This window comes from Doryrhamphus excisus, linkage group LG15, assembly GCF_037039965.1.
Source record: "Doryrhamphus excisus strain RoL-2023G ecotype Guam linkage group LG15, RoL_Dexc_Guam_v1.1, whole genome shotgun sequence".
Taxonomy (NCBI): Eukaryota; Metazoa; Chordata; class Actinopteri; order Syngnathiformes; family Syngnathidae; genus Doryrhamphus; species Doryrhamphus excisus.
In genome coordinates this window covers 1,271,851-1,297,679 of record NC_136371.1, presented here as the reverse complement: position 1 = coordinate 1,297,679, position 25,829 = coordinate 1,271,851, and the positions used below count along the sequence as shown (strand labels likewise).

Sequence of the window (25,829 nt, the reverse complement as noted above, 5' to 3'; positions counted from 1 at the left end):
AGCAGAAGATTGTAGCTCTTTGGATGTCTTTTTCACTCATTCATTCATTCATTCATGCGCCCATTTTCAGGGGTACACCCTGGACTGGTGGCCAGCCAATCACAAGGCACATATAGACAAACAACCATTCACACTCACATTCATACCTATGGACAATTTGGAGTCGCTAATTAACCTAGCATGTTTTTGGAATGTGAGAGCACACGCAGGGGGAGAACATGCAAACTCCACACAGAGATGCCAGAGGGGGGAATCAAACACAGGGCTCCTAGCTGTGTGGCCTCCATGCTAACCACTCGTGCACTTTGCAGCCTCAAAATTTCCATTCATTCATTTTCTACAACTTATCTTCAGTTGCGGGGGGTGCTGGAGCCTATCCCAGCTGTCTTCTTGGGGTGAGAGGCGAGGTACACCCTGGACTGGGGGCCAGCCAATCACAGGGCACATATAGACAAACAACCATTCACACTCACATTCATACCTATGGACAATTTGGAGTGGCTAATTAACCTAGCATGTTTTTGGAATGTGGGAGGAAACCGGAGTACCCGGAGAAAACCCACGCATGCACGGGGAGAACATGCAAACTCCACACAGAGATGGCCGAGTGTGGAATAGGATTCGGGTCACCTCGCTGTGAGGCCTGCGTGCTAACCACTCATCCGCCGTGCAGCCCTACATAATAATCTTATTAGCCAAATCGTATTACAGTATTGAGAAATGCAGTCGAAACCACAAGTGATGGACTAATGATAGCCACAATACTTGTCGGGCTCCAGAGTTCGACTCCGTCAAGTCGCACAAGTCGTCGTATAGTATGCTATCCTGTGCTAAATTTAGCACAAAATGAAGACACATGTAGCACACAATTAAGACAAAGTTACATTTAAGAGGAGACTAGAATCTATGAAGAAGAAAACCACATCATTTTCAGACAACGTAATGAAAACAAATGTGCGCCGCAAAACAAACATGAGCACACAAAGGAACGATGATGTGATATGCGTGTGGAAGTGTGGAATAAAAGGCCACAAAGTACTCGGAAAGTGTGGTGCAGTTACTAATAAAGCAGGCCACACAAAGAAAGAAAAACGATGATGCCAGAAAAATGCAGAAGAAGAGTAAGAAAGTGATGAGGAAGGCCATTTCTTGAAAGTGGAACACACACGAAGACTGAAATAAAGTAAAAATAAAAGGCAATATTTCAACATTTCGGGTTGGTGGAGCGACGCCCTGTGATTGGCCGGTTGCACAGCTCAGCAGTGCTTCACACGGTGCAATTGGGAAGTTGAAATAAAGAAATAAAGTTAAGAAACAAGGGTGGTCTAATAACTTTTTCCATGACTGCACATTTCTCGTTTGCTCATTCACACGTCGGCACGGATGACGAGTCCACCATTTTTGGTACACAATGAAGAACGTCTCTCCACAAGCTCTTTTTTGAAAGTTTTTGAAAGTGAAACTAATTTGAAAGTGGGCCCTGAAAGAAGTTTGGGATCGCTCAAAACACTCGGTTTCAGATTGCGTTGCAAAACTGGTCTTTTGTGATGTCACAGTGGAGCTCCACGGCTGCGACGGTGCCTCTGACAAAGTGTGTGCGACACGTCCGGCTTCTCCTGAGCGCCACCAAAACAGTGTTGCCTACATTACTGTTCATTACCGTTGGGTGTGTGACCAATCACAGTGGAGTGGGCGTGCCCGGAGGCGAACCATGTGTGGGTTATTGTGTGTAGCTGCTCTATAGGAGTCCACGACTAAATACAAAGGGTAAAAAAATTTGCATAAAAGGTCCTCTTTAAAGCACATGAACTGTGACAACCGTACTTACGCATGGTTTACAAATCACCTTACCAGAAAATAAGGAAATACAAAATGTAGTATGAATTGTATAATGAAGTTATTTTTAATTTTTAATTTTTAATTTTTAATTTTTAATTTTTAATTTTTAATTTTTAATTTTTAATTTTTAATTTTTAATTTTTAATCGAACGCTAACACAAATTCATATATTGTTCTCTTTTCTGTGTATTCTAAAGATATAAAAACAGACAGCTCAATACTGCATGTATGGGACCTTTTTATTCCGCCTATTCCACCTTCTGAAAAATACTCAAAAAAGTGCCAAAAAATCTCTACTCACATATCAGTTGATATGTATATTAACCAAACTACAGCGATATTGTTATTATTATTATTATTAACATTAATACACCAATCGGACTATGTTACTAGCGCATTGACACATAAACACACCGGCTAGCTACTAGCTAGGTAGCAACTAGCTTCACCACAGACTCGCGCTCGGGCCACTACGAAAAAGATAAGGCTATATTTTTGAGCTGCTATGATTTTATTTCTGAGTTTTTAGAAATTAATGCTAGGTTCAGGTGTTTGTTTCTACGTATATTGCTATGTGAAATCAATGAGTACTTGGAAGTTCTGGTCATGCTTAGAAGGGCCAAAGTATAGCAAAATAGATTAGCCTAGCATGTACTGTACTTGTTATTACATGGATTCAACATGTATGTATAAGAATAAGACGTTGTTAGAGGTTTTTGGATGTGTTTTAATAGCGGTCTTTGAGGTGGATTTGGTGGATCCCGTTACTTGCACTGCTGAGCTGTCTGTTTTTATATCTTCAGAACGCACAGAAAAGAGAAAGATGAGTTCATGTCTCACGTAAGTATTGTGGATGATGGGCGAAATATATAAGGGCAGGTTTCCTTTAACACACATTTCATTTATTTCTGTGTCATGTACACATATTTTGACTGTATTTTACCAAAAGCTGGGGCGCTATCTCCCTTCATTTTTATTTAGATCTCATTAAAAACAAATTCAGACAGAGCCGCTACAACATCACAAATCATCTCCTTGGTTCATTTTTAGAATGCACATCCAAATCAACACATCGTCACCATCTCCCAGAAATATAAGCTGCTCGTTCTTCTCTTGATGTTCAGGAATCCTGAAGCGGCATGGAACACCACCAGGCTCCAGCAGCGTTTGCAGACGCCCACTGAGTGTTGAGTCCATTCTATTTCTCCTTCCCACTTTCCTTTCCTTGCGCCTACCCATGTGATCACAGCACTGTTGTCTCATGGAACGGAAGGGTGCCTGGCCCCAGTTCTCAACTTTTATTCGGAGAGTTCAAACGTGGACAATTGTTTTAAAGCATGTTTGCTCTGAAGGAATAGGATTTCAAGAGCCGGTGTTTATTTTCTTTATTATGCCAGAGATAGACTGGGACCAAAAAATGGCTTGGCCAGTATATGCTGCAATAACACCAATGCAAGAGATTACGATGAAATATCATTTTTTTTTTAAATCTGTTTTTTTAATTGAGGAACTTTGTATTTTTATCCTGATTACTTTATCAATTGTCTTGGAAGGCAAGTTCTAACAATAATAAAAGAATAGAGAACAGGCTGAATAGGTGTAAGATATGATAACACAATGCTTATTCAGCTACACAAAAAATAAACACCAACATGACAAGGTGTCCAGTGTTTATGTAAGATAAACAGTTTTAAGTACTCTAACTGTTTTGTTTTCTTCATGGCAGTAAGAGTAGCCTCCGCTTTACGCCGGTCCCTAACAAGTTTCACTTACTACAAACTTTCTCTCTGTTTGTCGATTACTGTTTATACTTGCTATCTTCACTACTTGCAGCTTGTAGTTTGCACAATATGATTTTGCCGATCACTTAGTTGTCTTTGTAAGCTAACGTCTACTGTTTAAATATGGAATTGTTAAGGAATAGGAGATATCGGTGCCAAAGTCTAGAGTGCCCTCTTGTGGCTCTTTGTGAAATTATATATTTAAGTCGCTCTGGAGTATAAGTTGCAGGAACAGCCAACCCACAAAAAAAAGTGTGACTTATAGTCCGGAAAATATGATACCTTTGTGACTTAAACTTTAAAGTTGACATAGAGCATAAAAAGCCTGGAAGCTGAGGCCTGGAAGCTGTATCTTGTCCATGAGAAGCGAGGTGGGAAGTCTTTATAAGGGCTGTCTGTCTGCCTGACTTGAGGAGCTGTGCAGGAGGAGCCCATTAGCCAGTACGTTAGAACAATGCCACATGACTGACGTACCAGCAGAGTTCCCTTTCTGTGGAGTGAAACGGTTTTTCATTGTTAAACATATACCAGATGACCATCCTTGTGCCAACCCTGATTCAGAGCAAGGTAAAGGTAGGTCTGAACTTCATGTTCTAAGCATGTTTGTGCCCAAGATCTGCTTGCATGTGGTTTGATGCATGGTGTCTTTGCTGAGCGACATATATAGGAAGCATAGATTGCATGGATAAGGCATATCATTTGAGTGGGTGCATCTGCATTTGCCAAATAGTGTTACCTGTATTAGATCACATTGGGTGATTCCTGTAGTTTTTTTCCCTTTAATGTTTTGTTGCTACTTTAAAAGTCTCCTTTAGTTGAAATGGCTGTAATTGTTAATGTTATTTAATTAATTGATCTATTTTAATATTTGTACATTACAAATATAGCCGGTTAAAGATGAGAATAATAGATAAATTGATAATACACTGTGATTCCATGCATGGATTTTGCTTGACTAAAAGAAGAAATAATACAAGTCTAATCATGTGTTGATATGTGCTTAACAATACATGAAGGACTGAAAAGAAAATATGAAAACGATTGTCCTTGCTCCAGCTGGCTTTCAAAATAAGCTTCTTTTAAGTTGTAATGCATCTCAGATGTCGGCCAGGCTTCACATAAATCATTTTTACTTGTTTCAGTTGTTGTTGCTGTGTTTGTCTGCCACCCTGCGTGACTTTAATGTATTAATATTGCAAAATCTCAAACAAATAGATTGGTCATGTGGGTTGCCGTGTTGATTATACCCGAAAACTTTCAAACGCAGAATCTGTTTGAGGCACATGTGCATGTCACCATGTTTTAATCATGAGCTTGACGGATTAGGTCCATCTGGCGCCCATTTCAGATTTGTACTTTCCAAAATTTGGTAGCAGGCTTCATTGAGAACAAGGAGATTTGGGTTTTTTTTTGTTGCTAAACAGAGGAAACTGTTTGACCACAACAACTGGAAAGTCTAATGCTAAGTTACAGTAGGTCGTCTCGAGGTCATCCATCATTGAAAATCAGTCGCTGGCAGCTTTCCAGTTGACCCTGATACGTGTAGAGCAAAGTAATTCTAGATTATTCGTCCATGTGGGACATTTTAGTAGGAAAAACACACTTATTGTTTTTATTATCTAAAATAATACATGTTTTTTTGCATCTTGTCAGCTCTAATTTTATTCCGTTTGTCTACGTGAAAATGTACGTTTCAAGGAAAGATCATGAAGATGTGGTTAGCACGCAGACCTCACAGCTATGAGACACGAGTTCAATTCCACCCTCGGCCATCTCTGTGTGGAGTTTGCATGTTCTCCCCGTGCGTGCGTGGGTTTATTCCGGGTACTCCGGTTTCCTCCCACATTCCAAAAACATGCTAGGTTAATTAGCCACTCCAAATTGTCCATAGGTATGAATGTGAGTGTGAATGGTTGTTTGTCTATATGTGCCCTGTCCGGGGTGTACTCTGCAGCTGTGATAGGCTCCAGCACCCCCCGCGACTTTACAAATGCTACAAACTAGAATGAACTATTAGACTGTTTCCTTTTATGTATTTATTTATTTACAACAATGATCATTAAGATTATATCTGATCAAAACAATGATTTTGAAGTTGCCTGGCACTATGCTTATGATAACTAATAATTCAGTTATCCTCTGCGTTGATGCACAGATGAATCTTGCAGAAAGCGTTGCTAATAGCCATTTCTCACAACAATGGGAGTCTACACAAGTTTTTTAAACACTGATAGTCCTGCAAAAAACAGTACAAATACCACAGTACATGTTACTGATGCTATAGAAAATGCTAAAATGCTAAAGCTACTTACCATTGAGAGATGGATATTTTAAAAGATAAATCGTATTCATTCATTCATTTATTTTCTACCGCTTTTCCTCACGAGGGTCGCACGGGGTGCTGGAGCCTATCCCAGCTGTCTTCCGGCGAGAGGCGGCATACACCCTAGACTGGTGGCCAGCCAATCACAGGGCACATATAGACAAACAACCATTCACACTCACATTCATACCTATGGACAATTAACCTAGCATGTTTTTTGAATGTGGGAGGAAACCGGAGTACCCGGAGAAAACCCACGCATGCACGGGGAGAACATGCAAACTCCACACAGAGATGGCCGAGGGTGGAATTGAACCCTGGTCTCCCAGCTGTGAGGTCTGCGTGCTAACCACTTGTGCGCCGTGCATAAATGGTATTATTCTATACCATTTATCAACTCCGATAAAGCAGGTTTCAGCAGCTATCGGCACACTTGGGAATGGGTGGAAGGCGGGCCATGGGTGGAATAAATTCAAACAGACAAGCACAAAATCCAGCTGGAATAGGTGCAGATACTGGACGATCTAGAAGGCTTTCTGTGCTGGTTATCTTGTCTAGCTGCTATGATAGAAGTCCACCACTCAATACAAAGCTCTTTTCAGGTCACTGGTTATCTCTGCTCCACTTAACTATCAATCAGTAGACTTAAGTGGTCGCTGATTCGAGCCCAGCAGTTAGAGAGGCTGGAGTATTGACCGTTGAGTCGTTCAAAACCTGCACTTGTTCACTTAGCGAATTTAAAAAGGAAAACATGGCATTAATTAGGCAACTTTGACTCTGCTTTTGTATGAATGTATTAAACAAAAATCAACACATCAGAAAAGTGGCCGAAATGAATGAATGACTGAAAAATAAACTCTTGCAACAAGAGCAAGAAAACTATACTAGAAAACTATATGTTGCATGAAAATGTCGCCACACACAGGGCCACCTTTTAAGTATGTTTCTGATCCCCCAGCATGGGATTTCCTTAAAAACACTGGCATGCTGTTACTATTTACATCATCAGGCACAGAGGCCTTTCTGTCACTGTAGCGTGCTGTCGTAAAGTACAAACTCAGTATCAAGTGGTGAGCAATGTAAGCAAAGCTGGCTGAACTATAAAATGACAATTTCCCATAATAATAAGCAGACTTGCAAATACTTCCCAACTCTCCCGTTTTCCATGGGAAACCACCTTACTTACAGATCAATAACAAATAGGAAAGAACAAATAAATAGGAATCAAACTCCTGAAACGGTCTAAATGTCACATAATACCACCCTCATCATACATCATGTATTGCCATAACATGGACGTATACAATACACAAGACAGAATACTACACAACATTTCAACATCAAACATCAAAGTTTGTGAAAGACCACCTTTAACTATTCAATTTATTAAACTATCCAGTAGCATGACTGCCATCGGAGTGTTCGAAGAAAGCGACGTTGTCCACAAGGCAAGGAAAAGACACAACATTGCTTTCTTTTGGTGGACTATTAAATTAACCATATTCTCTTCAAAGGCCATTGGACAATGTCCCCATTCATAGACATTTTCTGTGTATTTGTGTAATTTGTGTAATTCTTCACAAGAGGGTTATCACACGATGAAAGATCTCATAAACATATTTTGAAAGGTTGGTTGTGATGAGTTGTATGTAAAGTCAACAATTTTTACCCAAAACCACAGCGTGTGAATTGGAAGAAAAGCAATTATGATATTAGAAGTCTTTGCAGGACATTTGTATCGTACCCAAATATACGAGTGTTTGGACTTGAACAATGCAACAATACTTTATTTGATGAACGCATCATTGTAAGAAAATACTCTATAGGACCGTGTTCTTTGCCCCCTTCCTGATTTATTTGGTGTGTCACACTTAAATGTTTCAGCGCATCAAATTAATTTAAATATTAGTCAATGACAGCACAAGTGAAGAGAAAAGGGCAGTTTTTAAATAGAACTTGTTATGCAAACTGTGTAAAAAAAAGCAATTGTACTTAAACCTAAAAACCGGTTGGGCTCACCCTTAGCAGCAACAACTGCAATTAAAGGTTTGCGATAACTTGCAATGAGTCTCTTGTGAAGGAATTTTGGTCCACTCATCTTTGCAGAATTGTTTATAATTCAGCCAATTAGAGGTTGACTTGCTGGGGTGTTTTGGATCATTGTCCTCCTGCAGAACCCAACTTTGTTTCAGCTCGAGGTGACAAACAGATGGCCGGGCAATTACCTTCAGGATTTTGTGGTAGACACAGATCATAGCAAGTCTTCAGGGTCCTGGAGTATCAAAACATCCCCAGACCGTCACACATGACCACCATATTTTGCTGTTGTGATGTGTTATGATGTTTGAAATGCAGCGCTGCATTAACGCCAGATGTCACCAGACACACGTCTTCCAAAAAGTTCAACTTTTGTCTTATCTGACCAAAGACTATTTTCCCAAAGGTCTTGGGGATCATGAAAATTATTTCTGGCAAAATTGAGATGAGCTTTAATGCTCTTTTTGTTCCGCAGTATTTTTTGCCCAGTGTGTTTCTTACCGTGAAGTCATGAACACTGACCTTAACTGAGACAAGTAGGACCTGCGGTACTTTGGATGTTGCTGCGGGGTCTTTTGTGACCTCTTGGATTAGTCGTTGCTGCGCTCTTGGGGTAATTTTGTCGCCCGGCCACTGTTCACAACTGTCTTTAACGCTATGTTTTCGCTATTTGTGGATAATGGCTCTCACTGTGGTCTGCTGGAGTCCCAAAGCATGAGAAATGGCTTCATAAAGTTTTCCTGATAGATCTCAATTAATTTAGTTAGTTAATTTAGACAGTTAATTTACATTTTAAGGGCGGGGAAGAACATTTTTTCTCCCTTAATAATAAAGTTGTCAAGCTACGGGTATGTGGCAATGAAGTCGTATCCCAGGATGCAGCACAAGGCAAGCTCGGGTAGGGTTGGTCTTTTTTAATGAGTCTCACAAGGTGTGGATGCAGCAGCTGAAGGAATTAAGAAGGGATGGTAGATAGGACACAGCTGCACCCACCTTGAAGCTCCGCCCGCCTCGAGGAAGGCCTAAGTCTGCAATCGGACACAACAAGGAGCAGTAAGAAGCCAAATGACACAAATGGGCAAAAGTTTTGTTTAAAAACTGCATTTTGTGTTCACTTGTGTTGTCATTGACTAAAGTTTAAATTAGTTTCAGGATCTGAAACATTTAAGTGTGACAGACATGCACATATATAAGAAATCAAAAAGGGGAGGTACTTTTACACACCGCTGTACTTTTCCTAGCCTCCCTTCTTCATGCGCTATTACACCCCTCCTTTTTCCACAATCAATCTTCTGGCACAGTTTAGTTTCGCTTGAGTAGAGTAATTGCAACTGCAAGTACTCCAAGGCTTTGATGATAGTTTTTGTTGGCCTTAAAGCGCTCATGACACCAATGAAAGTTAGCAAAAAAAAACAATAGCACAATAGTAAATGCACACTGTACACCTGTTTGTCATCGGAAAGCTATTTGTAACCCGTGTACTTGGGTTGCAGCATCCCTGTGTGTATCTTCATTCTATATTTGAGTAAACAGGTGAACAACATACGCTGACATTGTGTTGTGATTAGTATTTATTAATACATTGAGCATTGTTACATACATGCATATGTTTGTTTTACGTTTGCTAACACTTACACAATACGTGGTGGTACCTTTGATGGTATATTCTAGGTATCTAAGTATTGTTAGTTGTTGGTAATTATTAGTTGTGTAATGGCTAACATTCTCTGTTTAAACAAAGTCTGCCTGTGTGTTGACTCATTTGGATACTAACAGTGATTGGATGTTTACCGACGGGAGGAGAGTGATTTAAAACTGGTTACTCATTATGAGGGAGTACCCCATTATCTGTATCTGTTCACCCATCTAAATTATTATTATTATTATTATTAGGGTTAGGTTAGGTTAGGGTTATTATTATTATATGCATCTGTACTTGTAGTGGGTGTGGCATACACCGGAAGCAGGTGTAGTTTAACCGGAAATGGGTGGAGCTTAAAGCTGTACATTATGTTAAGTCTGAAATTGATTTTAATTGATCAAGCATCAACTTTATATCACCAATCAAACCACCCAAAACAAGCAGACCAAAAAAAAAAAACACTGTCTGTGACTGATGCACGATCGTGCCCGCTGTCATTCATGCAAAATGCTTGATGCCACTCTTGTGTGGCATCAAGTATACCTAATGTTGTGTCCAGTCAATGCAGGTCTGTAGCACTGCACGGCATGTTACAAAACAAGTTACCTTCAATCAAGTTAACTTTAGATATCAACCAAGATAAAGGCGAGCTGAAGAAAAGCTAATAAAGTGGAGGCATTGTGATGTTTTAAACCTCCCAATTGCAACTTGTACAATGAATGAATGAGGCACCGCTGAGGTCCTGCCGCTTGCAGAGTCACTCTCAGGAGAGCCAGTCGCCGTGTGCACAAATATGGATAATGACAAATGTACTAGTTTCATACTCGCATCCGGAAAAAAATGCATCATCCGTAACGGATACTGTTTTTTTCAACTCAAGTATAAACTCAAGTATAAATATTCACAACCAGGATAGCTATGTATCAGTGTTATTTCACCATCACCGCTTTCAACATGTCATGTTTCATCAGATCGTCAATATCGATACAACATCTATTTTGCATTGAAATGTCATTGAAAATTACATTTGCAACCGATGTATGCCTTATGTGAACTTTGTCATATATGACATATGTTGAACATAAAATTGCATTGATCAGTTGCAGGTAAGGTGTTTGTGTGTGCTTATGTGCCTGAGCTTCCCGCTGTTCATGGCTGAGGTCCCCGGACCATGCAGACATTCCATTACTAGGGAGCACCTGCTGACACTCAAACATCTGGTAAGTGATGTGTCAAATAGTGCTAGGAACACTTTTATTGAAAAAGTTGTTAAAATGCGGTTCTGGTTCTGTGTGGCCTCTGCAGATGGATAACCAGTTGAGAAGCGGGTGCTCGATAACCTACACTTTCATAGAACAGAAAACTCTGGTAAGGTACCATATTTTTTCATACTGTTATACAGTCCTACCACGTGGGTTAGGGTGAAAGGGTTAGGGTTAGTCAGGTCCTACAGATCACAATCGACAAACAACTCTTCCAGTCCAAGACTCGCTGATGTTTTCTGCAGTACATTACAGCCAAACCAGACAAGTTTGGTATCAAGTTTTTGGTGTCCTGCAACTTGAAGTCCAAGTTCATTTCCAATACATGGATGAAGAGTCTTGAACCAGTCATGATGTGTTATACACATCAATATATTGACACTTACTATGGTACCCATTATGTTATTGTATGGTCATATCACCTCGTACTATGGTACGTGACAAAAAAATATAATAATTAAAAAGAATTTTAAAAAAAGACAACCTTAAACCATATTAGGAAGCAGGAACAAATGTAACGGAATGTATCGGAAAATTAAAATTAAAATTAAAATTAAAATTAAAATTAAAATTAAAATTAAAATTAAAATTAAAATTAAAATTAAAATTAAAATTAAAATTAAAATTAAAATTAAAATTAAAATTAAAAATTTTAAAAATAAATTTAAAAAAAAAGTACAATAAAAAATTAATTAAACTATATTAGGAAAGCAGGAAGTGAACAACAGTTACTGATTGTAAAAGTACCAGATGGAGGGGTAGGATTTAATAAGCTTTGCTTCTTCCTACTCCTTTTGGACATGTGGAACTGGGAACTGATTATGGGATGCATTCAATTGTAATCTGATGCATGTTCAAATGAAATTAAACCATTACCATTACCATGACCAATGTACTGCCATATCTTGGCTAGGACCCCAGTGGCGCAGCCCCCCAAACTCCTGTGGAACAAAAAAATTCTGTTTGCACTTCAGGATGGTTCATTAGCTAAAAATTGGCCCCCCATAGAGTAGTCATTTCAATCAGTGCCTCACCACACATTACTGCCAATTAATCATCAATTCCATTCAATTGACACTCACTTTTTTAAATATTAGGCCCATAATTAATTAATCATCATTTTACACTTCCATATACCGTATATGACCACCCACTCTGATTCGGCACAGAGCAAGTGTTGCTTTGTGAAAGCTGCTCTACCCTGGATATTGGAGCTCCTTACCACCCGCTTCAAATATAACAGAGGCTCGGTCAACTATGGCTACGTCCAGACCTTGAGAGAACTCATCCTCAACATGTACTCCCAGAAGTGCGTCCCTCAGATCAACGAGGAGCTTGAGGTGCGTGATACTTGTGACGCAATGAAAGAAAAATCAGTGAATTAAAAACTGCAAACGTACACAATGTTCCTTGGAACCCATGACAGGACAAGCCAGAGACTTTTGAAGCCATCTACAGAGGTTCTCCCGCAGAGGCACTGCAAAGAGCTTCAGAGGTCCTGTCTGTTTATTTGGATCTGGTAACAACAAATGATGCACCGGTGGACTGGAGTTGCCAGCATGAATACTCACAGATGTTCGGTTCTTCCACGGACCAACCTACAGAGTCCCCTACAAGGTCCTGTACAGGTGGGAATAAACTAATCTTTTCAGGAGTTCTGTGATATTCCAGAGGTTACAGATTGTGTATAATCTTCTACAGACAGTTATGTTACCAAGTCAGTGAAGGCTTCTCAGAGAAGACCACTGAGAGACCTATACAAGCATGGCTTCATCACCGCATCCATCTTGGGAGCACTACTGCTCAGTTTTACTCTCTACTGTCTAATCACACAAAAGGTACTGGTGCTTCTATGTTGCTAATTCCCAAATCACATGTTCCTTAATGACGTTTAAGGGTGCATTCCTCACATATTGTGATCAAATAGGCCTGGGCAGCACGGCTTAACGCTGAAAATAGCAAAACAAGATGCAGGCTTGTTGCTGAACGGGGCAGTGTGAAGTTACTGCATTCCATTCTGAAGTCTATTAGTGATGGCTCATTAAGATGCTGTCTAGTATGACAGATCCTTGGTCCTCAAATGACCGGCATACTTTTATCTTGTGCAAGGCTTGAGTTGCGACCTAAAGACAATCTAAAATCCTACCCTAAACCAACCCAGTAAGATGCGGAGAAGCTGATGAAAGATGTAATAAAAGCAAAGGAATACTATAAAATCAAAGACTTTGCAGCTGTAGTTCATCTGTGTTTCAGACACGGGTTCTCTAGAGAGAGGTCATAAAGGTACGCTAATCGGCATACTAACAACACATAATGACTTTTAACAGTGTTTGGAGTCAAGTAGAAAAAGTTTCTTACCGTATCGCATGGTCGTTTCCTGCTGTATGTTAACATTTTCCTGTAAATTACGCAAAGGACTGCATTCAAGTCAAATACACGAATAGGGTTGTAAACACATACAATAGTATTCGAATACTTCAATCACAGTGTCAAAGACTGCCCAGAAATTCCAAATATGTAATAATAAATGTGAGTCTCTTAACTTAACAAACTGCAGAATGGAATTCCAGAGCAATCTTTGACGCTGTGTATTTTATTACTCTCTGGAGAAAAATCAGTTTTCCGCATCTGTGTTCTGCATCGCTGATGCATATTTTAGAACATGGAGATTAATGGGTTGCAAATTCTGTTGTTGGCTACAACTTCAATGGTAAAGATTTTTTTTAATATATTTTGGATGTGTCCGACACGCCTGATTAAACTATGCCGGCGGGACATTGTTTGTCCACCCCCGATATAGCCCCTAATAAAAGCATACCTACATATATAATATGAACTTTTTAATGTAGCTTCTTTTTAGTGAACCAATACTTTTTTTTCCACAAGTCTTCTTGTGTAGCTGCACGGTGGACAAAGTGGTTAGTGCACAGGCCTCACAGCTAGGAGACCCGAGTCCAATTCCACCTTCGGCTATCTCTTTGTGGAGTTCTCCTCGTGCATGCGATTCTGTAATATCTATAAAGCGTTTTGTGCTGGTTATTGTGTGTAGCTGCTCTATAGGAGTCCACAAATCAACAAAAACGGCCCAAAATTAGCATAATAGGTCCTCTTTAAATAGGACCTATTAAAGCACACAGACCCAAGAACAGTGGCAGAGAAGCGACATTAGCTAAAATATTTTACTGATGTTGTACTTGCACGGCGATCGAGTGGTTAGCGCCAGACCTCACAGCTAGGAGACCCGAGTTCAATCCCACCCTATGTGGCGTTTGCATGTTTTTCCCGTGCATGCGTGGGTTTTCTCCAGGTACTCCGGTTTCCTCCCACATTCCAAAAACATGCTAGGTTAATTGGCCACTCCAAATTGTCCATAGGTATGAATGTGAGTGTGAATGGTTGTTTGTCTATATGTGCCCGGTGATTGGCCGGCCACCAGTCCAGGGTGTACCCGGCCTCTCGCCTGAAGACAGCTGGGATAGGCTCCAGCACCTGCAACCCTTGTGGGGATAAGTGGTAGAAAATGAATGAAAGTCTTCTTGTGTGATATATACGTATCAGCAAGAAATGTATGCACTGCTAGCAAGGATTTTTGCCTTAGAAACAGAAAAAGGACCATTGTGGAATAAGAAGTCCACATTTACCTCCAAACAAAAAGGGTGATGCATACAACCTAACACTTATAACAGACTTGGTGCACTCAAACTAAAGCTAACTAACACATTTTCACCGCTGCCGGAGCCAAATGTGATGTTTTATAATAAACACAGAGAAAATTAGCACCCTGAACAAAACGGCAGACAGACAAAAACACCGTGTCAAGGCCAAAGATACCCTGGTGCTTGGAGACGGCTCCTCAACTAACAAAAACATGAACAGAATACCTACTAGCAGCTATCCAAGCGCCACTATTACTGACATCACAAAACCGATACCTGAAGAACTGATAAAACACCAAAGGGGTGAAACATCTGATTGTCCGTGTGGATGCAGCGGATGTCAAAAAGTGTTAAACCTTTTTGTGAGTCTTGACAAAGAATACCCACCCAGCTAAGGATTCAGGCACATCAACCACAGCAGCTCCTCTAGAATCCACACCTTCAGTTTCATTTTCACTTCAGACCCGGTAGAGATGCTTGAAATTTCCTGGAGAGTTTGCTGAAATCAGGGATTTTAATGGTTCCTTTTACTTACCGACTGACATGACAATATCAAGGATTTTACCCCCCCAAAAAAACGGGCCTCATTGAGTCCCTGAGTCCATTCCATCAACAAAAGCTCCCTCAGCTTGGCCTCCACCATCGTTACTCTTATTCCTAACACCATCAATGCTCTTGTCTCGGACACGAAGGACCTCTGCGTTGCTAAACCTCATATCAAGCCTTAGCCCGGGGAGGGAGTGTTCTCGCCTAAAACAATAACAACCGTCAATCAATTAATTCAGAGAGACAGACAGTTAGACTGTCTGATCAAAGCAGACTAATCCACATCCTTTGCAAGAACACAGTGACCAGTTTGACGCTAATCTAATCTTAAACAGGCTGTGGTCAAAGTCAGATCTTAAAGTCATAAAACATTTTGAATGAAAGATTTGATTTCCTTTTATAATCTTGCTCTTATGTTTTTAACTAAGACATGGCTTGACAAAAACACAACAAATGTTGTCCAGATTGAGTCTTGTCCTCCTTATTTCAACTTTTTTTTCCAGATTTGTATCTGAAAAACAACAAAACCAAAGAGGTGGGGGGGCACATTTGTGTCATATTTAGGCATAGTATCATAACCCCCAAATTTTTATTTGGGTATGTCTTTCAAAATGCTGTTAACAATTTTAATGAATGACTTGTGTGTATTGATTTTGACAGTTTGTTTATTACTGTGGGAAAGTGGTTAGCATGTAGGCCGGAAGACCTGGGTTCGATTCTCCGCTTTGCATCCTCCCACATTCCAAAAGCATGTACGTTAATGTAGGTTAATTGGTGACTCCATGTGTGAATGGTTCTTCACCCCCCGCGATTGGCTGGCACCTCTCGCCCATAGACAGCTGGGATAGGCTCCAGCAGTGAGGATAAGCGATATGGAAAACGAACGGATTAGTTGGTTATTACAGTTGACTTGAATGTGCATGTGGATGTAGCTAATGACAGGCATGCTAAAGAACTCACAGCTGGTCAGACTCACAAAAGGTCAACACTGAGGGTGTTGCTATTTGAATGAACATCCAATGTTGCTTTGTCTGATGACTTTTGTGTTTTCTCTGACTGTCTGTTACACACAAACCAGCAGCTGGGTCTGCAGAGGACTCATTAACGACAGCACAGGGACACAGTTTATAGCAAGGATTAAGTGTGAAAACTCCCCATGTTCTAAAATTGATGATCTGCTGAGCTCTTATACATCAGCTTTTGTAAATCTTTTGGAAAGCATTTTTCTCAGAAGCGTCACGTTGAGTACTACCAGCAGTTTTTCAACTGACTTTATGTCACCAGCAAAAGAAAGCAGAGTTTAAAAAAAGACACTCTCAGTGACTGATGCACAATCGTGCCCGCTGTCTTATGAAAAACATCATGTATTTTCTGAAATTAAGTTTTAAATTGCAAGATGCATGAGAGGGATATAATATTTTAGCACACTTATGTTAGCCATACATGCAGGATGCTCGATGCCACCCTTGTGCAACTAATAATAGATAATAATAGACTCAGGTCAGAACTGTAACAGCCACATTAAATCTTATACATCAGCTTTTGTAAATCTTTTGTAAAGCATTTTTCTCAAAAGCATCACGTTGAGTACTACAAGCAGTTTTTCAACTGACTTTATGTCACCAGCAAGAAAGCAGAGGTAAAAAAAAAAAAATCAGTGAATGATGCACAATCGTGCCCTGCTGTCTTGTGAAAAAGAGCATGTATTTTCTGAAATTGTGTTTTAAATTGCAAGATGCATGAGAGGGATATAATATTTTAGCACGCTAATGTCAGCCATGACATGCAGGATGCTCGATGCCACCCTGGTGCAACTAATAATAAATAATAACACACTCGGGTCAGAACTTTAACAGCCACATTAAATCAATAACATCATCAGCTTTTTACCACCTAAAAAGTTTTACCATGCCTTTTGAATATTATTGCCTATTATTGCCTTTTGAGTATTTTGAGTCATTCCAAACTTCTTTCAGGGCTCACTTCCAAATGCGCTAACCTCATTATCTGGCATCGTTTAACACGGGAATCCAACATTCTAACTACATTTATAGGTCAGAAAAGTGGAAAAAGCATAATAGGTCCCCTTTAAAACAGCTCTGCTTGTGCACAAGTCTTTTCATGGTCTTGCGCTCAAGTACATCTCTGCCATGTTAGAACCATATAAACCATCTTGGCCTCAGAGAACCTCAGGTAGGGGTCTCCTGGAGGCTCCCGGGGTCAGGACTAAACACAGAGAAGGTGCATTTCAGTTTTATGCTGCCAAAAGAAGATGTGCAACAATTCAAGTTCAAATACAATATATTCAATATATCCAGAACACCGCTGCCCCCCTCCTGGCCTCCACTCACGCCCCACATTACCCCTGTCCTTCAAAACCTCCACTGGCTCCCAGTACCGCAACGGATCCATTTCAAAGTCCTTCTGATCACTTTCAAAGCTCTCCACAATCTGGCCCCTCTATACCTCACAGACTTGCTCCATCGACATAATCCCTCACATCCCCTCCGCTCTGACTGCAATCTCCTGACCCCCCCCCCCGTAGAACCTGGGAGTCAGGGCCTTCTCCATCGCTGCCCCCACCCTCTGGGATTCATTGCTTGTTCTGACCTTCCTACCTATAGTAATAATAATAATAATAATAATAATACCTAGATTACATATGCTGTGTGTCCATTTCTGTTGTTTGCAGAAATATTTATTATACACCAGGACTTTTTGCAATTCATGCAACGTATCTATGTTTGACATCATTCAATAAAATGTAGAGATATTATACCCCGGGGTGCTGTTGACTGCACCTTGGCGTCAAGGGTTGGGGGCATGCATGAGTTGGAAGGTGCTTGTGGCTGCGCTCTTCCTTCCTCTAAGGCTTCCCTTAGAGAGGAAAACCTCCGTGGGTTTTTTTTGTTTTTGTTTTTTTACAGCAGCACAAATCCAAAGTCAAATGCATTAAAGGGGACCTATTATGCTTTTACCACTTTTCTGACCTATGAATGTATTTAGAATGTTGTATTCTCGTGTTAAACGATGCCAAAGTTTCAAATAATGAGGTTTGCGCATTTGGAAGTGAGCCCTGAAAGAAGTTTGAGATGGCTCAAAATTCTTAGTATCTAAAGGCGTGGTAAAACTGCCCCTTTGTGATGTCACAGAGGGGCGGACTTCCTTATATGGTTCATAGTTAGGGAGCACTTTAGGAGTGTGACCAATCCATGCACAGAGGCGGGCCATGGGTGGAATAAATTAAAACAGCATAAAATTAAAAAGACATTGTAGGTTATTGTGTGTAGCTGCTCTATAAGAGCCCACAATTCAATAAAAAGGGTCGAAAAATGAGCATTATAGGTCCCCTTTAAAGTTATTTTTATGCTGAATGAAGGAATTAATTTAGCTGTTAAACAAGTTTTATTTTGGCAGGGATTGTCTTGACATAAGTCTGCGTGCTACCAATCAAAAAATTAAATTAACTTGCCTTACTTTGACGCTGTGGCTAAGAGACAAAATATGATGAAAGTCACAAGGCCATGGTTAAGCTCTGGCGCCAAGCAGATACAAACTTGGTTTTTAAATTCATAACGTGGGCTAGCTTGGAGTGTCTATGGCTCCAGTAATTTTGTAAATAAATATTGTGCCCCCCCAACAAAGTCTTTGTCCGAGTGCCAATGCTGTTACTAGAACATAAATAACATTATTCATTCATTCATTTTCTACCGCTTATCCTCACAAGGGTCGCGGGGGTGCTGGAGCCTATCCCAGCTGTCTTCCGGTGAGAGGCGAGGTACACCCTGGACTGGTGGCCAGCCAATCACAGGGCACATTTAGACAAACAACCATTCACACTCACATTCATACCTGTAGCAAACGTTTTTGGAATGTGGGAGGAAACCGGAGTACCCGGAGAAAACCCACGCATGCACGGGGAGAACATGCAAACTCCACACAGAGATGACCCAGGCTGGAATTGAACTCGGGTCTCCTAGCTGTGTGGCCCATCATTCATCATATCATATAAAAATTAGACTACAAAATGGCACACATCTACCTGAGGATCTTTTGCATCCGAGCAGGGATGTATTAATATTATAACAACCAGTAACACTACAATATCTATAATGGAAACTCTTCTATTAGATTTTTAGCTTTACTCTATCAGGGCAGATTTGAAGGTAAATTGAAAAACAACAAAATATTACCTTTAGAAATGTAGAATTAATACAGGAGCCATTCGGAAGCTGAAGCTGGACTGAAATGCTGTGGAAATATGTTAAAACGTAGAACGGAAGTAAGACAATATTGGTAGTTTGCGCTCAAATCAGGAATTGAACCAAGCATCTCTGGGTTTGGATCCAAGCACTCTACCAGCTGTGCTATATAACTTCTATTACGCTGTCACAATCGAGGTAGCAGTCGGGAATACCAAATCATATTTTTGTCATTCTTTGTACACAAAGTGTGTATTTAAATAAAATGATCATATTGACTGATTTTGTGTTCTTTGCAGGACACTCTTCCGTAAGAAAGCAAAACAATTAAGACTCTAATGAGCACATAGGGGATAGGGAGGAAGTGAATTTACCTCAAGAAGCGAATTTATTACTCCAGTAGATCTTTACACCTGGAATCAAAACACTGGTGGGCGTGTAATGGCTCTAAAGGGAGCAAACTAAGTCATTTAACCTCAAGATAACATTCGTTTTTACTGTACAAATTGTATTAAGAAGAGTACTGTATTGTCTCTGACATTACTGTGGCGATGGTCTACATTATCAAATATTACAATTTATATTTAAAGTATCACCAGGGGTGCCGCCAGGGATTATGGGCATTACAAAAAAATATATTATTATTATTTACCAACTTTTCCAGAACCCTCAGTCATTATATTGGTGGACATTTCTGTTCAGTCTTGGGTTCAGTGTTTGTGCATTTTTTGTGCATCAGACAATGACGACAACAGTAGCATTTTCACCACTTTGTTTTTACCACAAGTGTCTTAGAAATAAATGACAAATTACAGCATTATTGTGAAAGCCCAGGGCGTATGTTATTATATACTTCTCTACTAGAAGCTTAGAAAGTTCTGGATATATTGAAAAAAATGTTTTATTCTTGGAAAATAACTGTGATTTTTTTTAAAAAATCAACAAAAACTTTTTGTTTTCCTACATGAAATGTTGTATTCTGTAGAAATCTGGAATGGCAATTAAAGGAAAACTACACTCCTTGGAATTTCTCCCATGAACAGATGACTTTCTCTTGTGTTTGAAAGATATAAACACACACAAAAAAGACAGCCCATTACTGCTTGTAATGGGAAACACTTATTCCGGCGATAAAGCCTTCTGAAAAAGACTGCTCCATTGCATATAATGTGACGTGCATGGTAACCAAGCTACAGCAACATGTTATTATTATTGTCATTAATATTGTTACGCCGATCAACAACGATTATGGATGATGGGCAAAGTTTCCACTAAAAAGTGCAGTTTTTCTTTGAGAAGGTCCAATGCAATTCAATTGTAACATCTGTAACAAATCAGACCAAAAAAAACACACAAATGTGCCAAGTTATAGAAAAAATAACATCTGTATTGTTGCTTTATAATTGTGATGATGATGATGATTCAGGAGCATGATTTGAGTGCTGGTTTCCTGAGTGGATTAAAACTCATTTGTTTTCTTTTTCTTAAAAAAAAAAAAAACCAGAGGACCCTCCTCCGTCACACATCGGGATCCTATATGATTTCTAGGTAAGAGACTGTTGCACAATGCCTTGAAAGCGTGTGTATTTGTAATCAGTCCATCCTGATGCATGTGTTTGTAATTTGATTTGAAGGAGACACCAACAAGACATAGAGATGGAACTAAATTAATGTGAGTATCCTTCCAAAATGACAGTTTTGTATAAATGATTTAGTTACTAGTTTTATGACCATTTGAAAAATTGATAGAATATGCCTTTTGCACATTTGGACCTTAATGAGGTTTTAAGTGGACCTAAAATATGCAAAAAGCAAGAAGGGGAGTGAGACAAAAACATTTGGTAATAGTAATGCTAATGCTAATGCTAATGCTAATGCTAATGCTAATGCTAATTACCATTTTTTCCCCACAAAAAAACGCATTTATTAAAAACAGAAAAATGAATAAACTTTGCTTTGGTTCCGTTTTTCGGAAGAAAAGCTCTGATAAAACATTCCACTGTTCTCTAATATCTTACTTTTTATATTTCTACACAAAATAAGATGAAAAATAAATAAACAAATCAAGAATAAAGAAAATCAATCAATCAGTAATAAATAAATAAAACGGCAAATAATAAAAACTTAAGAAAGCACATATAGTTGGTGGGTAGACAAATTATTTTTTTCAGATTAAAATGAACAAAGCATTATTAGAGCCCTGTAGACATGACAAAACACGACTATAGTCACATTTATACTCTTTTTATTTACAACATATTGCGCAACTGCAGGGTCTTGAGACACATGCTAACTCGCAAACTAGAGAGCTAGCGACCTAAACGGTAGCCTCCAAGTTATTTCCTTTAAACTTAAAAAGCCAAAAACGTACCACTTCCACACGGATAGGGAGGATAGCTATTAACAGTTATTTAACCTTTAACATGAACATTAATCAAACGTAATAATTTTTTCTGGGTACATGATACCATACAGCATCCGTATCAAACTTGCGCGGGCCGCACTAACATTAAACTTTCATATCAAGGCAGGGGCCTCAAACTAGTGTCCTGCGGGCCACATGTGGCCCGCGGGCCGCGTGTTTGAGACCCCTGATATATACTATATTTATAGTTGTCTCTGAACGCACAATATGACCAATTATTTAATAATTTGCAGTAAAAGAGTGACACTGAATAATATTGTACAATATGCAAGGATTGTTAAGCAGATTCTTATTTTCCGATACCTGAAGTACTTAAAGTTTAGGAGTTGAGCAGCTGCAGTGTCAACCAAATTTATGACCGCTGTTGTTTTGTCTTAAAATTCTTTGTATTTTCAGCATCCTCACACAATATAGACCAATCTCTCTGCGGCGGCCCACCCAGAACACGTGAAGATCTATGTTTGATCCCCAATGAACAATATTCCATTGCAGGCCATGCTGACTGGATCGGAAGCTTCGCCTTGACGGAGAGCAATGATGGACCCTTGTTCTAAAAAAAAATGTGTATATTATGTTTATGCCTTGTCTATTACAAATATATTCTAGATTAACTAAAAAATATTTGTACACTACATATGTACTATGCTGACTAATGTACTTGTGTTCATCACCTAATCAACTGTTTGTATTGTTGTTCAAAAAGTTATTTATTAGTTGGATTCTCTGCAATTACTGTATAATAAAACTTCCATGTATGTGAAATGATGTGGTCATAATGGGCTCCAGCTGTACAACCGCCGAAGCGTTCATACGTCAACAAAGTAAGATCCCGTCTAACGAGCAAGTAATTACCCCATTATGTGATTTAGCCTTTTTACAACTTATTTCCTGTTTGACATTTCTTTTCATAAGTAGTCAAACATGCTTTCATGCTTGCCGAACAGTTTTTTTCCCAACGAGGGAAGGAATTTAGTCCACCATTTTTAGCATCGCAAGTTCGATACAAATCGATACATCGAGCGTGGAGACTGACAAATAAAAACAAACAAATAAACCCAGTTTTATTAATAAAATAGTGTGAGCCCCAATGGATGGACGGGACAAAAAATAAAATAAAATAAAATAAAATAAAATAAAATAAAATAAAATAAAATAAAATAAAATAAAATAAAATAAAATAAAATAAAATAAAATAAAATAAAATAAAATAAAATAAAATAAAATAAAATAAAATAAAATAAAATAAAATAAAATGTTCATTCATTCATTCCTTCATTCATTCATTTCTACCGCTTATCCTCACAATGGTCGCAGGGGGTGCTGGAGCCTATGCCAGCTGTCTTCAGGCGAGAGGCGGGGTACACCCTGGACTGGTGACCAGCCAATCACAGGGCACATATAGACAAACAACCATTCCCACTCACATTCATACCTATGGACAATTTGGAGTGGCCAATTAACCTAGCATGTTTTTGGAATGTGGGAGGAAACCGGAGTACCCGGAGAAAACCCACGCATGCACGGGGAGAACATGCAAACACTTTTTTTTTTTACTGCATTCCTCCCACATTCCAAAAACATGCTAGGTTAATTAGCGACTCCAAATTGTCCATAGGTATGAATGTGAGTGTGAATGGTTGTTTGTCTATATGTGCCCTGTGATTGGCTGGCCACCAGTCCTGGGTGATAAGACAGCTGGGATAGGCTCCAGCACCCCTGCGACCCTAGTGAGAATTGAATTGAATGAATGAATGAATGAAGTCTGAGAGAAACTTGACAATTCCCGATACGAGTGTGCAAGAGCTTATGTGAGGGAGCAAAAGGAGCCGGATATGAAAACACAGCCGTTGCCTGGAGCTTCTACAAACCTGAGAGCAGCAATATAATATGATCTACAGCACCATTCATTTCACAGACCAGTGATTATCGCTGCTAGCTGTTAAAAAAACACTATGGAAATATTTGTACAATGCATACATACCAGGCTTAAAGACAGCTGTGGAAGAAAACTCCAAGGAGCGAATACGTGGGAATTGACCATTTGAACTGTCGAGAAGGTTGACTCCCATGTTCTCGCTCACAATCTCCCTCCCTTGTTCACTTTCACATCAGAAGAGACAAAATAGGTTGTTTTTGCCAAAAAATTAATCTCTGGCAACAGTCACAAAGACAAAGCTGTTTTTTTGCCCCAATGATAACAGTTATCTGACTAAATAGGCCCAAGGTAAATGTTTACATTTACATATAACATAGTTCACATAGTATATCATACACAGTTATGGGAATAACGGCGTTTAAAAATAAAATAAAATATATCACCGACTTCATAACTAATCTGTAGCGCTGTTGGAGTGTGAGAGTGTTGCAGAGTGACAAGGGAGGGGGTGAGATGACCACATAAGCAATGAGGATTGGCTAAGATTTTAGTAAAATTGCTTCGTAAGCCAATCAGAGAACTTGTGTGGGCGGGTGTTTTAGAGCACATAAGCAACGAGGATTGGCTAAAGTTTAGTAAGATTGCGTTTTCAGCCAATCAGAGAACTTGGGTGGGCGGGTGTTTAGAGCACGTCCAAAGTGTGACGCAGCATTAGCGAGAAATGGCGAGTGAGGAGGACTCTAGTGAGAAGACAGCGTTTGCCAAATAGAAATACAGACGCTACTTTAACCTCGTTGATGTCAAAGGTAAAATGTACATTATGTCCCCGAAAGAAAATTTTGTCCACGTCTTGTGTGAGCAACTCAAACCCACAGAAACACCTGTCGACTGCAATAAATGCTAACCTCTGTAATGGTATCCTTTTTGCTGTGGGGGATGTAGTTACTTTAACTTGTAACTAGTTACTTTTGTAGTGGAGTAACTGGGTTACTTTTTTTGAGAAGTAACTAGTACCTATAACTAATTACTTTTTTAAAGTAACATGCCCAACACTGATCAGTTCATTTATTTGCATAGCAAAGTAATGCTAATGCTAATGTACCATCTTCATTGGGATGTCCTCTCACTATCCTCATTCCCAGGAAAAGACAAATACAAGTGATTACATTCCAAGTCATCAAACCAGTGGATTGTAAGGAAGCCGTATGAGTAAACAACGCGGGATTTCAGGAAAGAACGGCAGCTTGATAGGAATGTCAGGATTGGAGATGAGCACTTCCATATCCATCCTCCAGTCATCATACTGGCTAACATTGCTCCCACTCAAGGCCAAACAAAGATGATTTGGTGACACAAAATGCATCACTTTAAAAAAAATGAGGATGACAAAGCTGCTGCCATCAGGGAGTACCTCGGGTGTACCATAAAACATTTGTTTGGAACATCTAAAACAAAAGCAATGCTTCCTCAGATTCCTTGAGGATTCCTTGCATATGGATATGTTTTTCTTATGGCGTCCACCACACGAGGGAAGAACTCCTGTTGCCTGGACCCAGCTTCTCTCCTTTTAGGGCCCATCCTGTCACAAGCAAACACATTTTAAGTTATTCATTCATTCATTTTCTACTGCTTATCCTCACGAGGGTCGTGGGAATGCTGGAGCCTATCCCAGCTGTCTTCAGGCAAGAGGCGGGGTACACCCTGGACTGGTGGCCAGCCAATCACAGGGCACATATAGACAAACAACCATTCACACTCACATTCATACCTATGGACAATTTGGAGTCGCCAATTAACCTAGCATGTTTTTGGAATGAATTTTAGGAAACCGGAGTACCCGGAGAAAACCCACGCATGCACGGGGAGAACATGCAAACTCCACACAGAGATGGCCGAGGGTGGAATTGAACTCGCGTCCCCTAGCTGTGAGGCCCGTGTGCTCACCACTCGTCTACCGTGCAGCCCTCAATAGGTTATATTTCTTTTTTTAAATTAATTTTGCAGTTCTGGTTCTTGTTAAATTGTGCAAAAGGTACTGAAACGTCGAACAGCTGGACATGTACAAGCAAAAGTTTAAAGAAGGTCAAATTAAGTTCACTTGTCAAGGTTATATAGTGTTTGTTAAATTTATTCTGAAATTTCAGCAGGAAGGACAATATCTCTAACATTGTCTCAGCTTGACCAGTTGACTTATGGGCGTAACGTACATGTTTCACTTATCTGTTCCGCATTATAGACTG

The 25,829-nt window shown here is 39.6% G+C and overlaps 1 protein-coding gene across 5 annotated transcripts; it reads left to right on the top strand.

The window, feature by feature from the left end:
- Positions 1-2,458: 2,458 nt before the first annotated feature.
- On the top strand, positions 2,459-22,961 carry csf1b (colony stimulating factor 1b (macrophage)). 5 transcript variants are annotated; one of them, XM_078796539.1, is made up of 10 exons: positions 2,459-2,679; positions 2,964-3,025; positions 10,723-10,842; positions 10,928-10,990; positions 12,054-12,224; positions 12,311-12,512; positions 12,586-12,722; positions 20,793-20,836; positions 20,923-20,960; positions 22,110-22,961. In XM_078796539.1, exons 3-9 carry the CDS (start codon positions 10,750-10,752, stop codon positions 20,957-20,959), a joined length of 747 nt encoding a protein of 248 aa, XP_078652665.1. In that variant the 5' UTR covers positions 2,459-2,679; positions 2,964-3,025; positions 10,723-10,749; the 3' UTR covers position 20,960; positions 22,110-22,961. The 5 variants fall into 5 exon arrangements, with proteins under 5 accessions (XP_078652665.1, XP_078652666.1, XP_078652663.1 ...); XM_078796537.1 differs by lacking the exons at positions 2,459-2,679; positions 2,964-3,025 and adding an exon at positions 4,035-4,193; XM_078796538.1 differs by lacking the exons at positions 2,459-2,679; positions 2,964-3,025 and adding an exon at positions 4,041-4,187.
- Positions 22,962-25,829: the final 2,868 nt, after the last annotated feature.

Excerpts from the sequence above, each read along its gene's own strand:
- csf1b (XM_078796537.1), top strand. The coding sequence starts at position 4,152 with ATGACCATCCTTGTGCCAACCCTGATTCAGAGCAAGGTAAAG. Across the intron at positions 10,843-10,927 it reads TGCTGACACTCAAACATCTG|ATGGATAACCAGTTGAGAAG; the intron begins GTAAGTGATGTG and ends TGGCCTCTGCAG. Across the intron at positions 12,723-20,792 it reads ACTGTCTAATCACACAAAAG|AGGACCCTCCTCCGTCACAC; the intron begins GTACTGGTGCTT and ends AAAAAAAACCAG.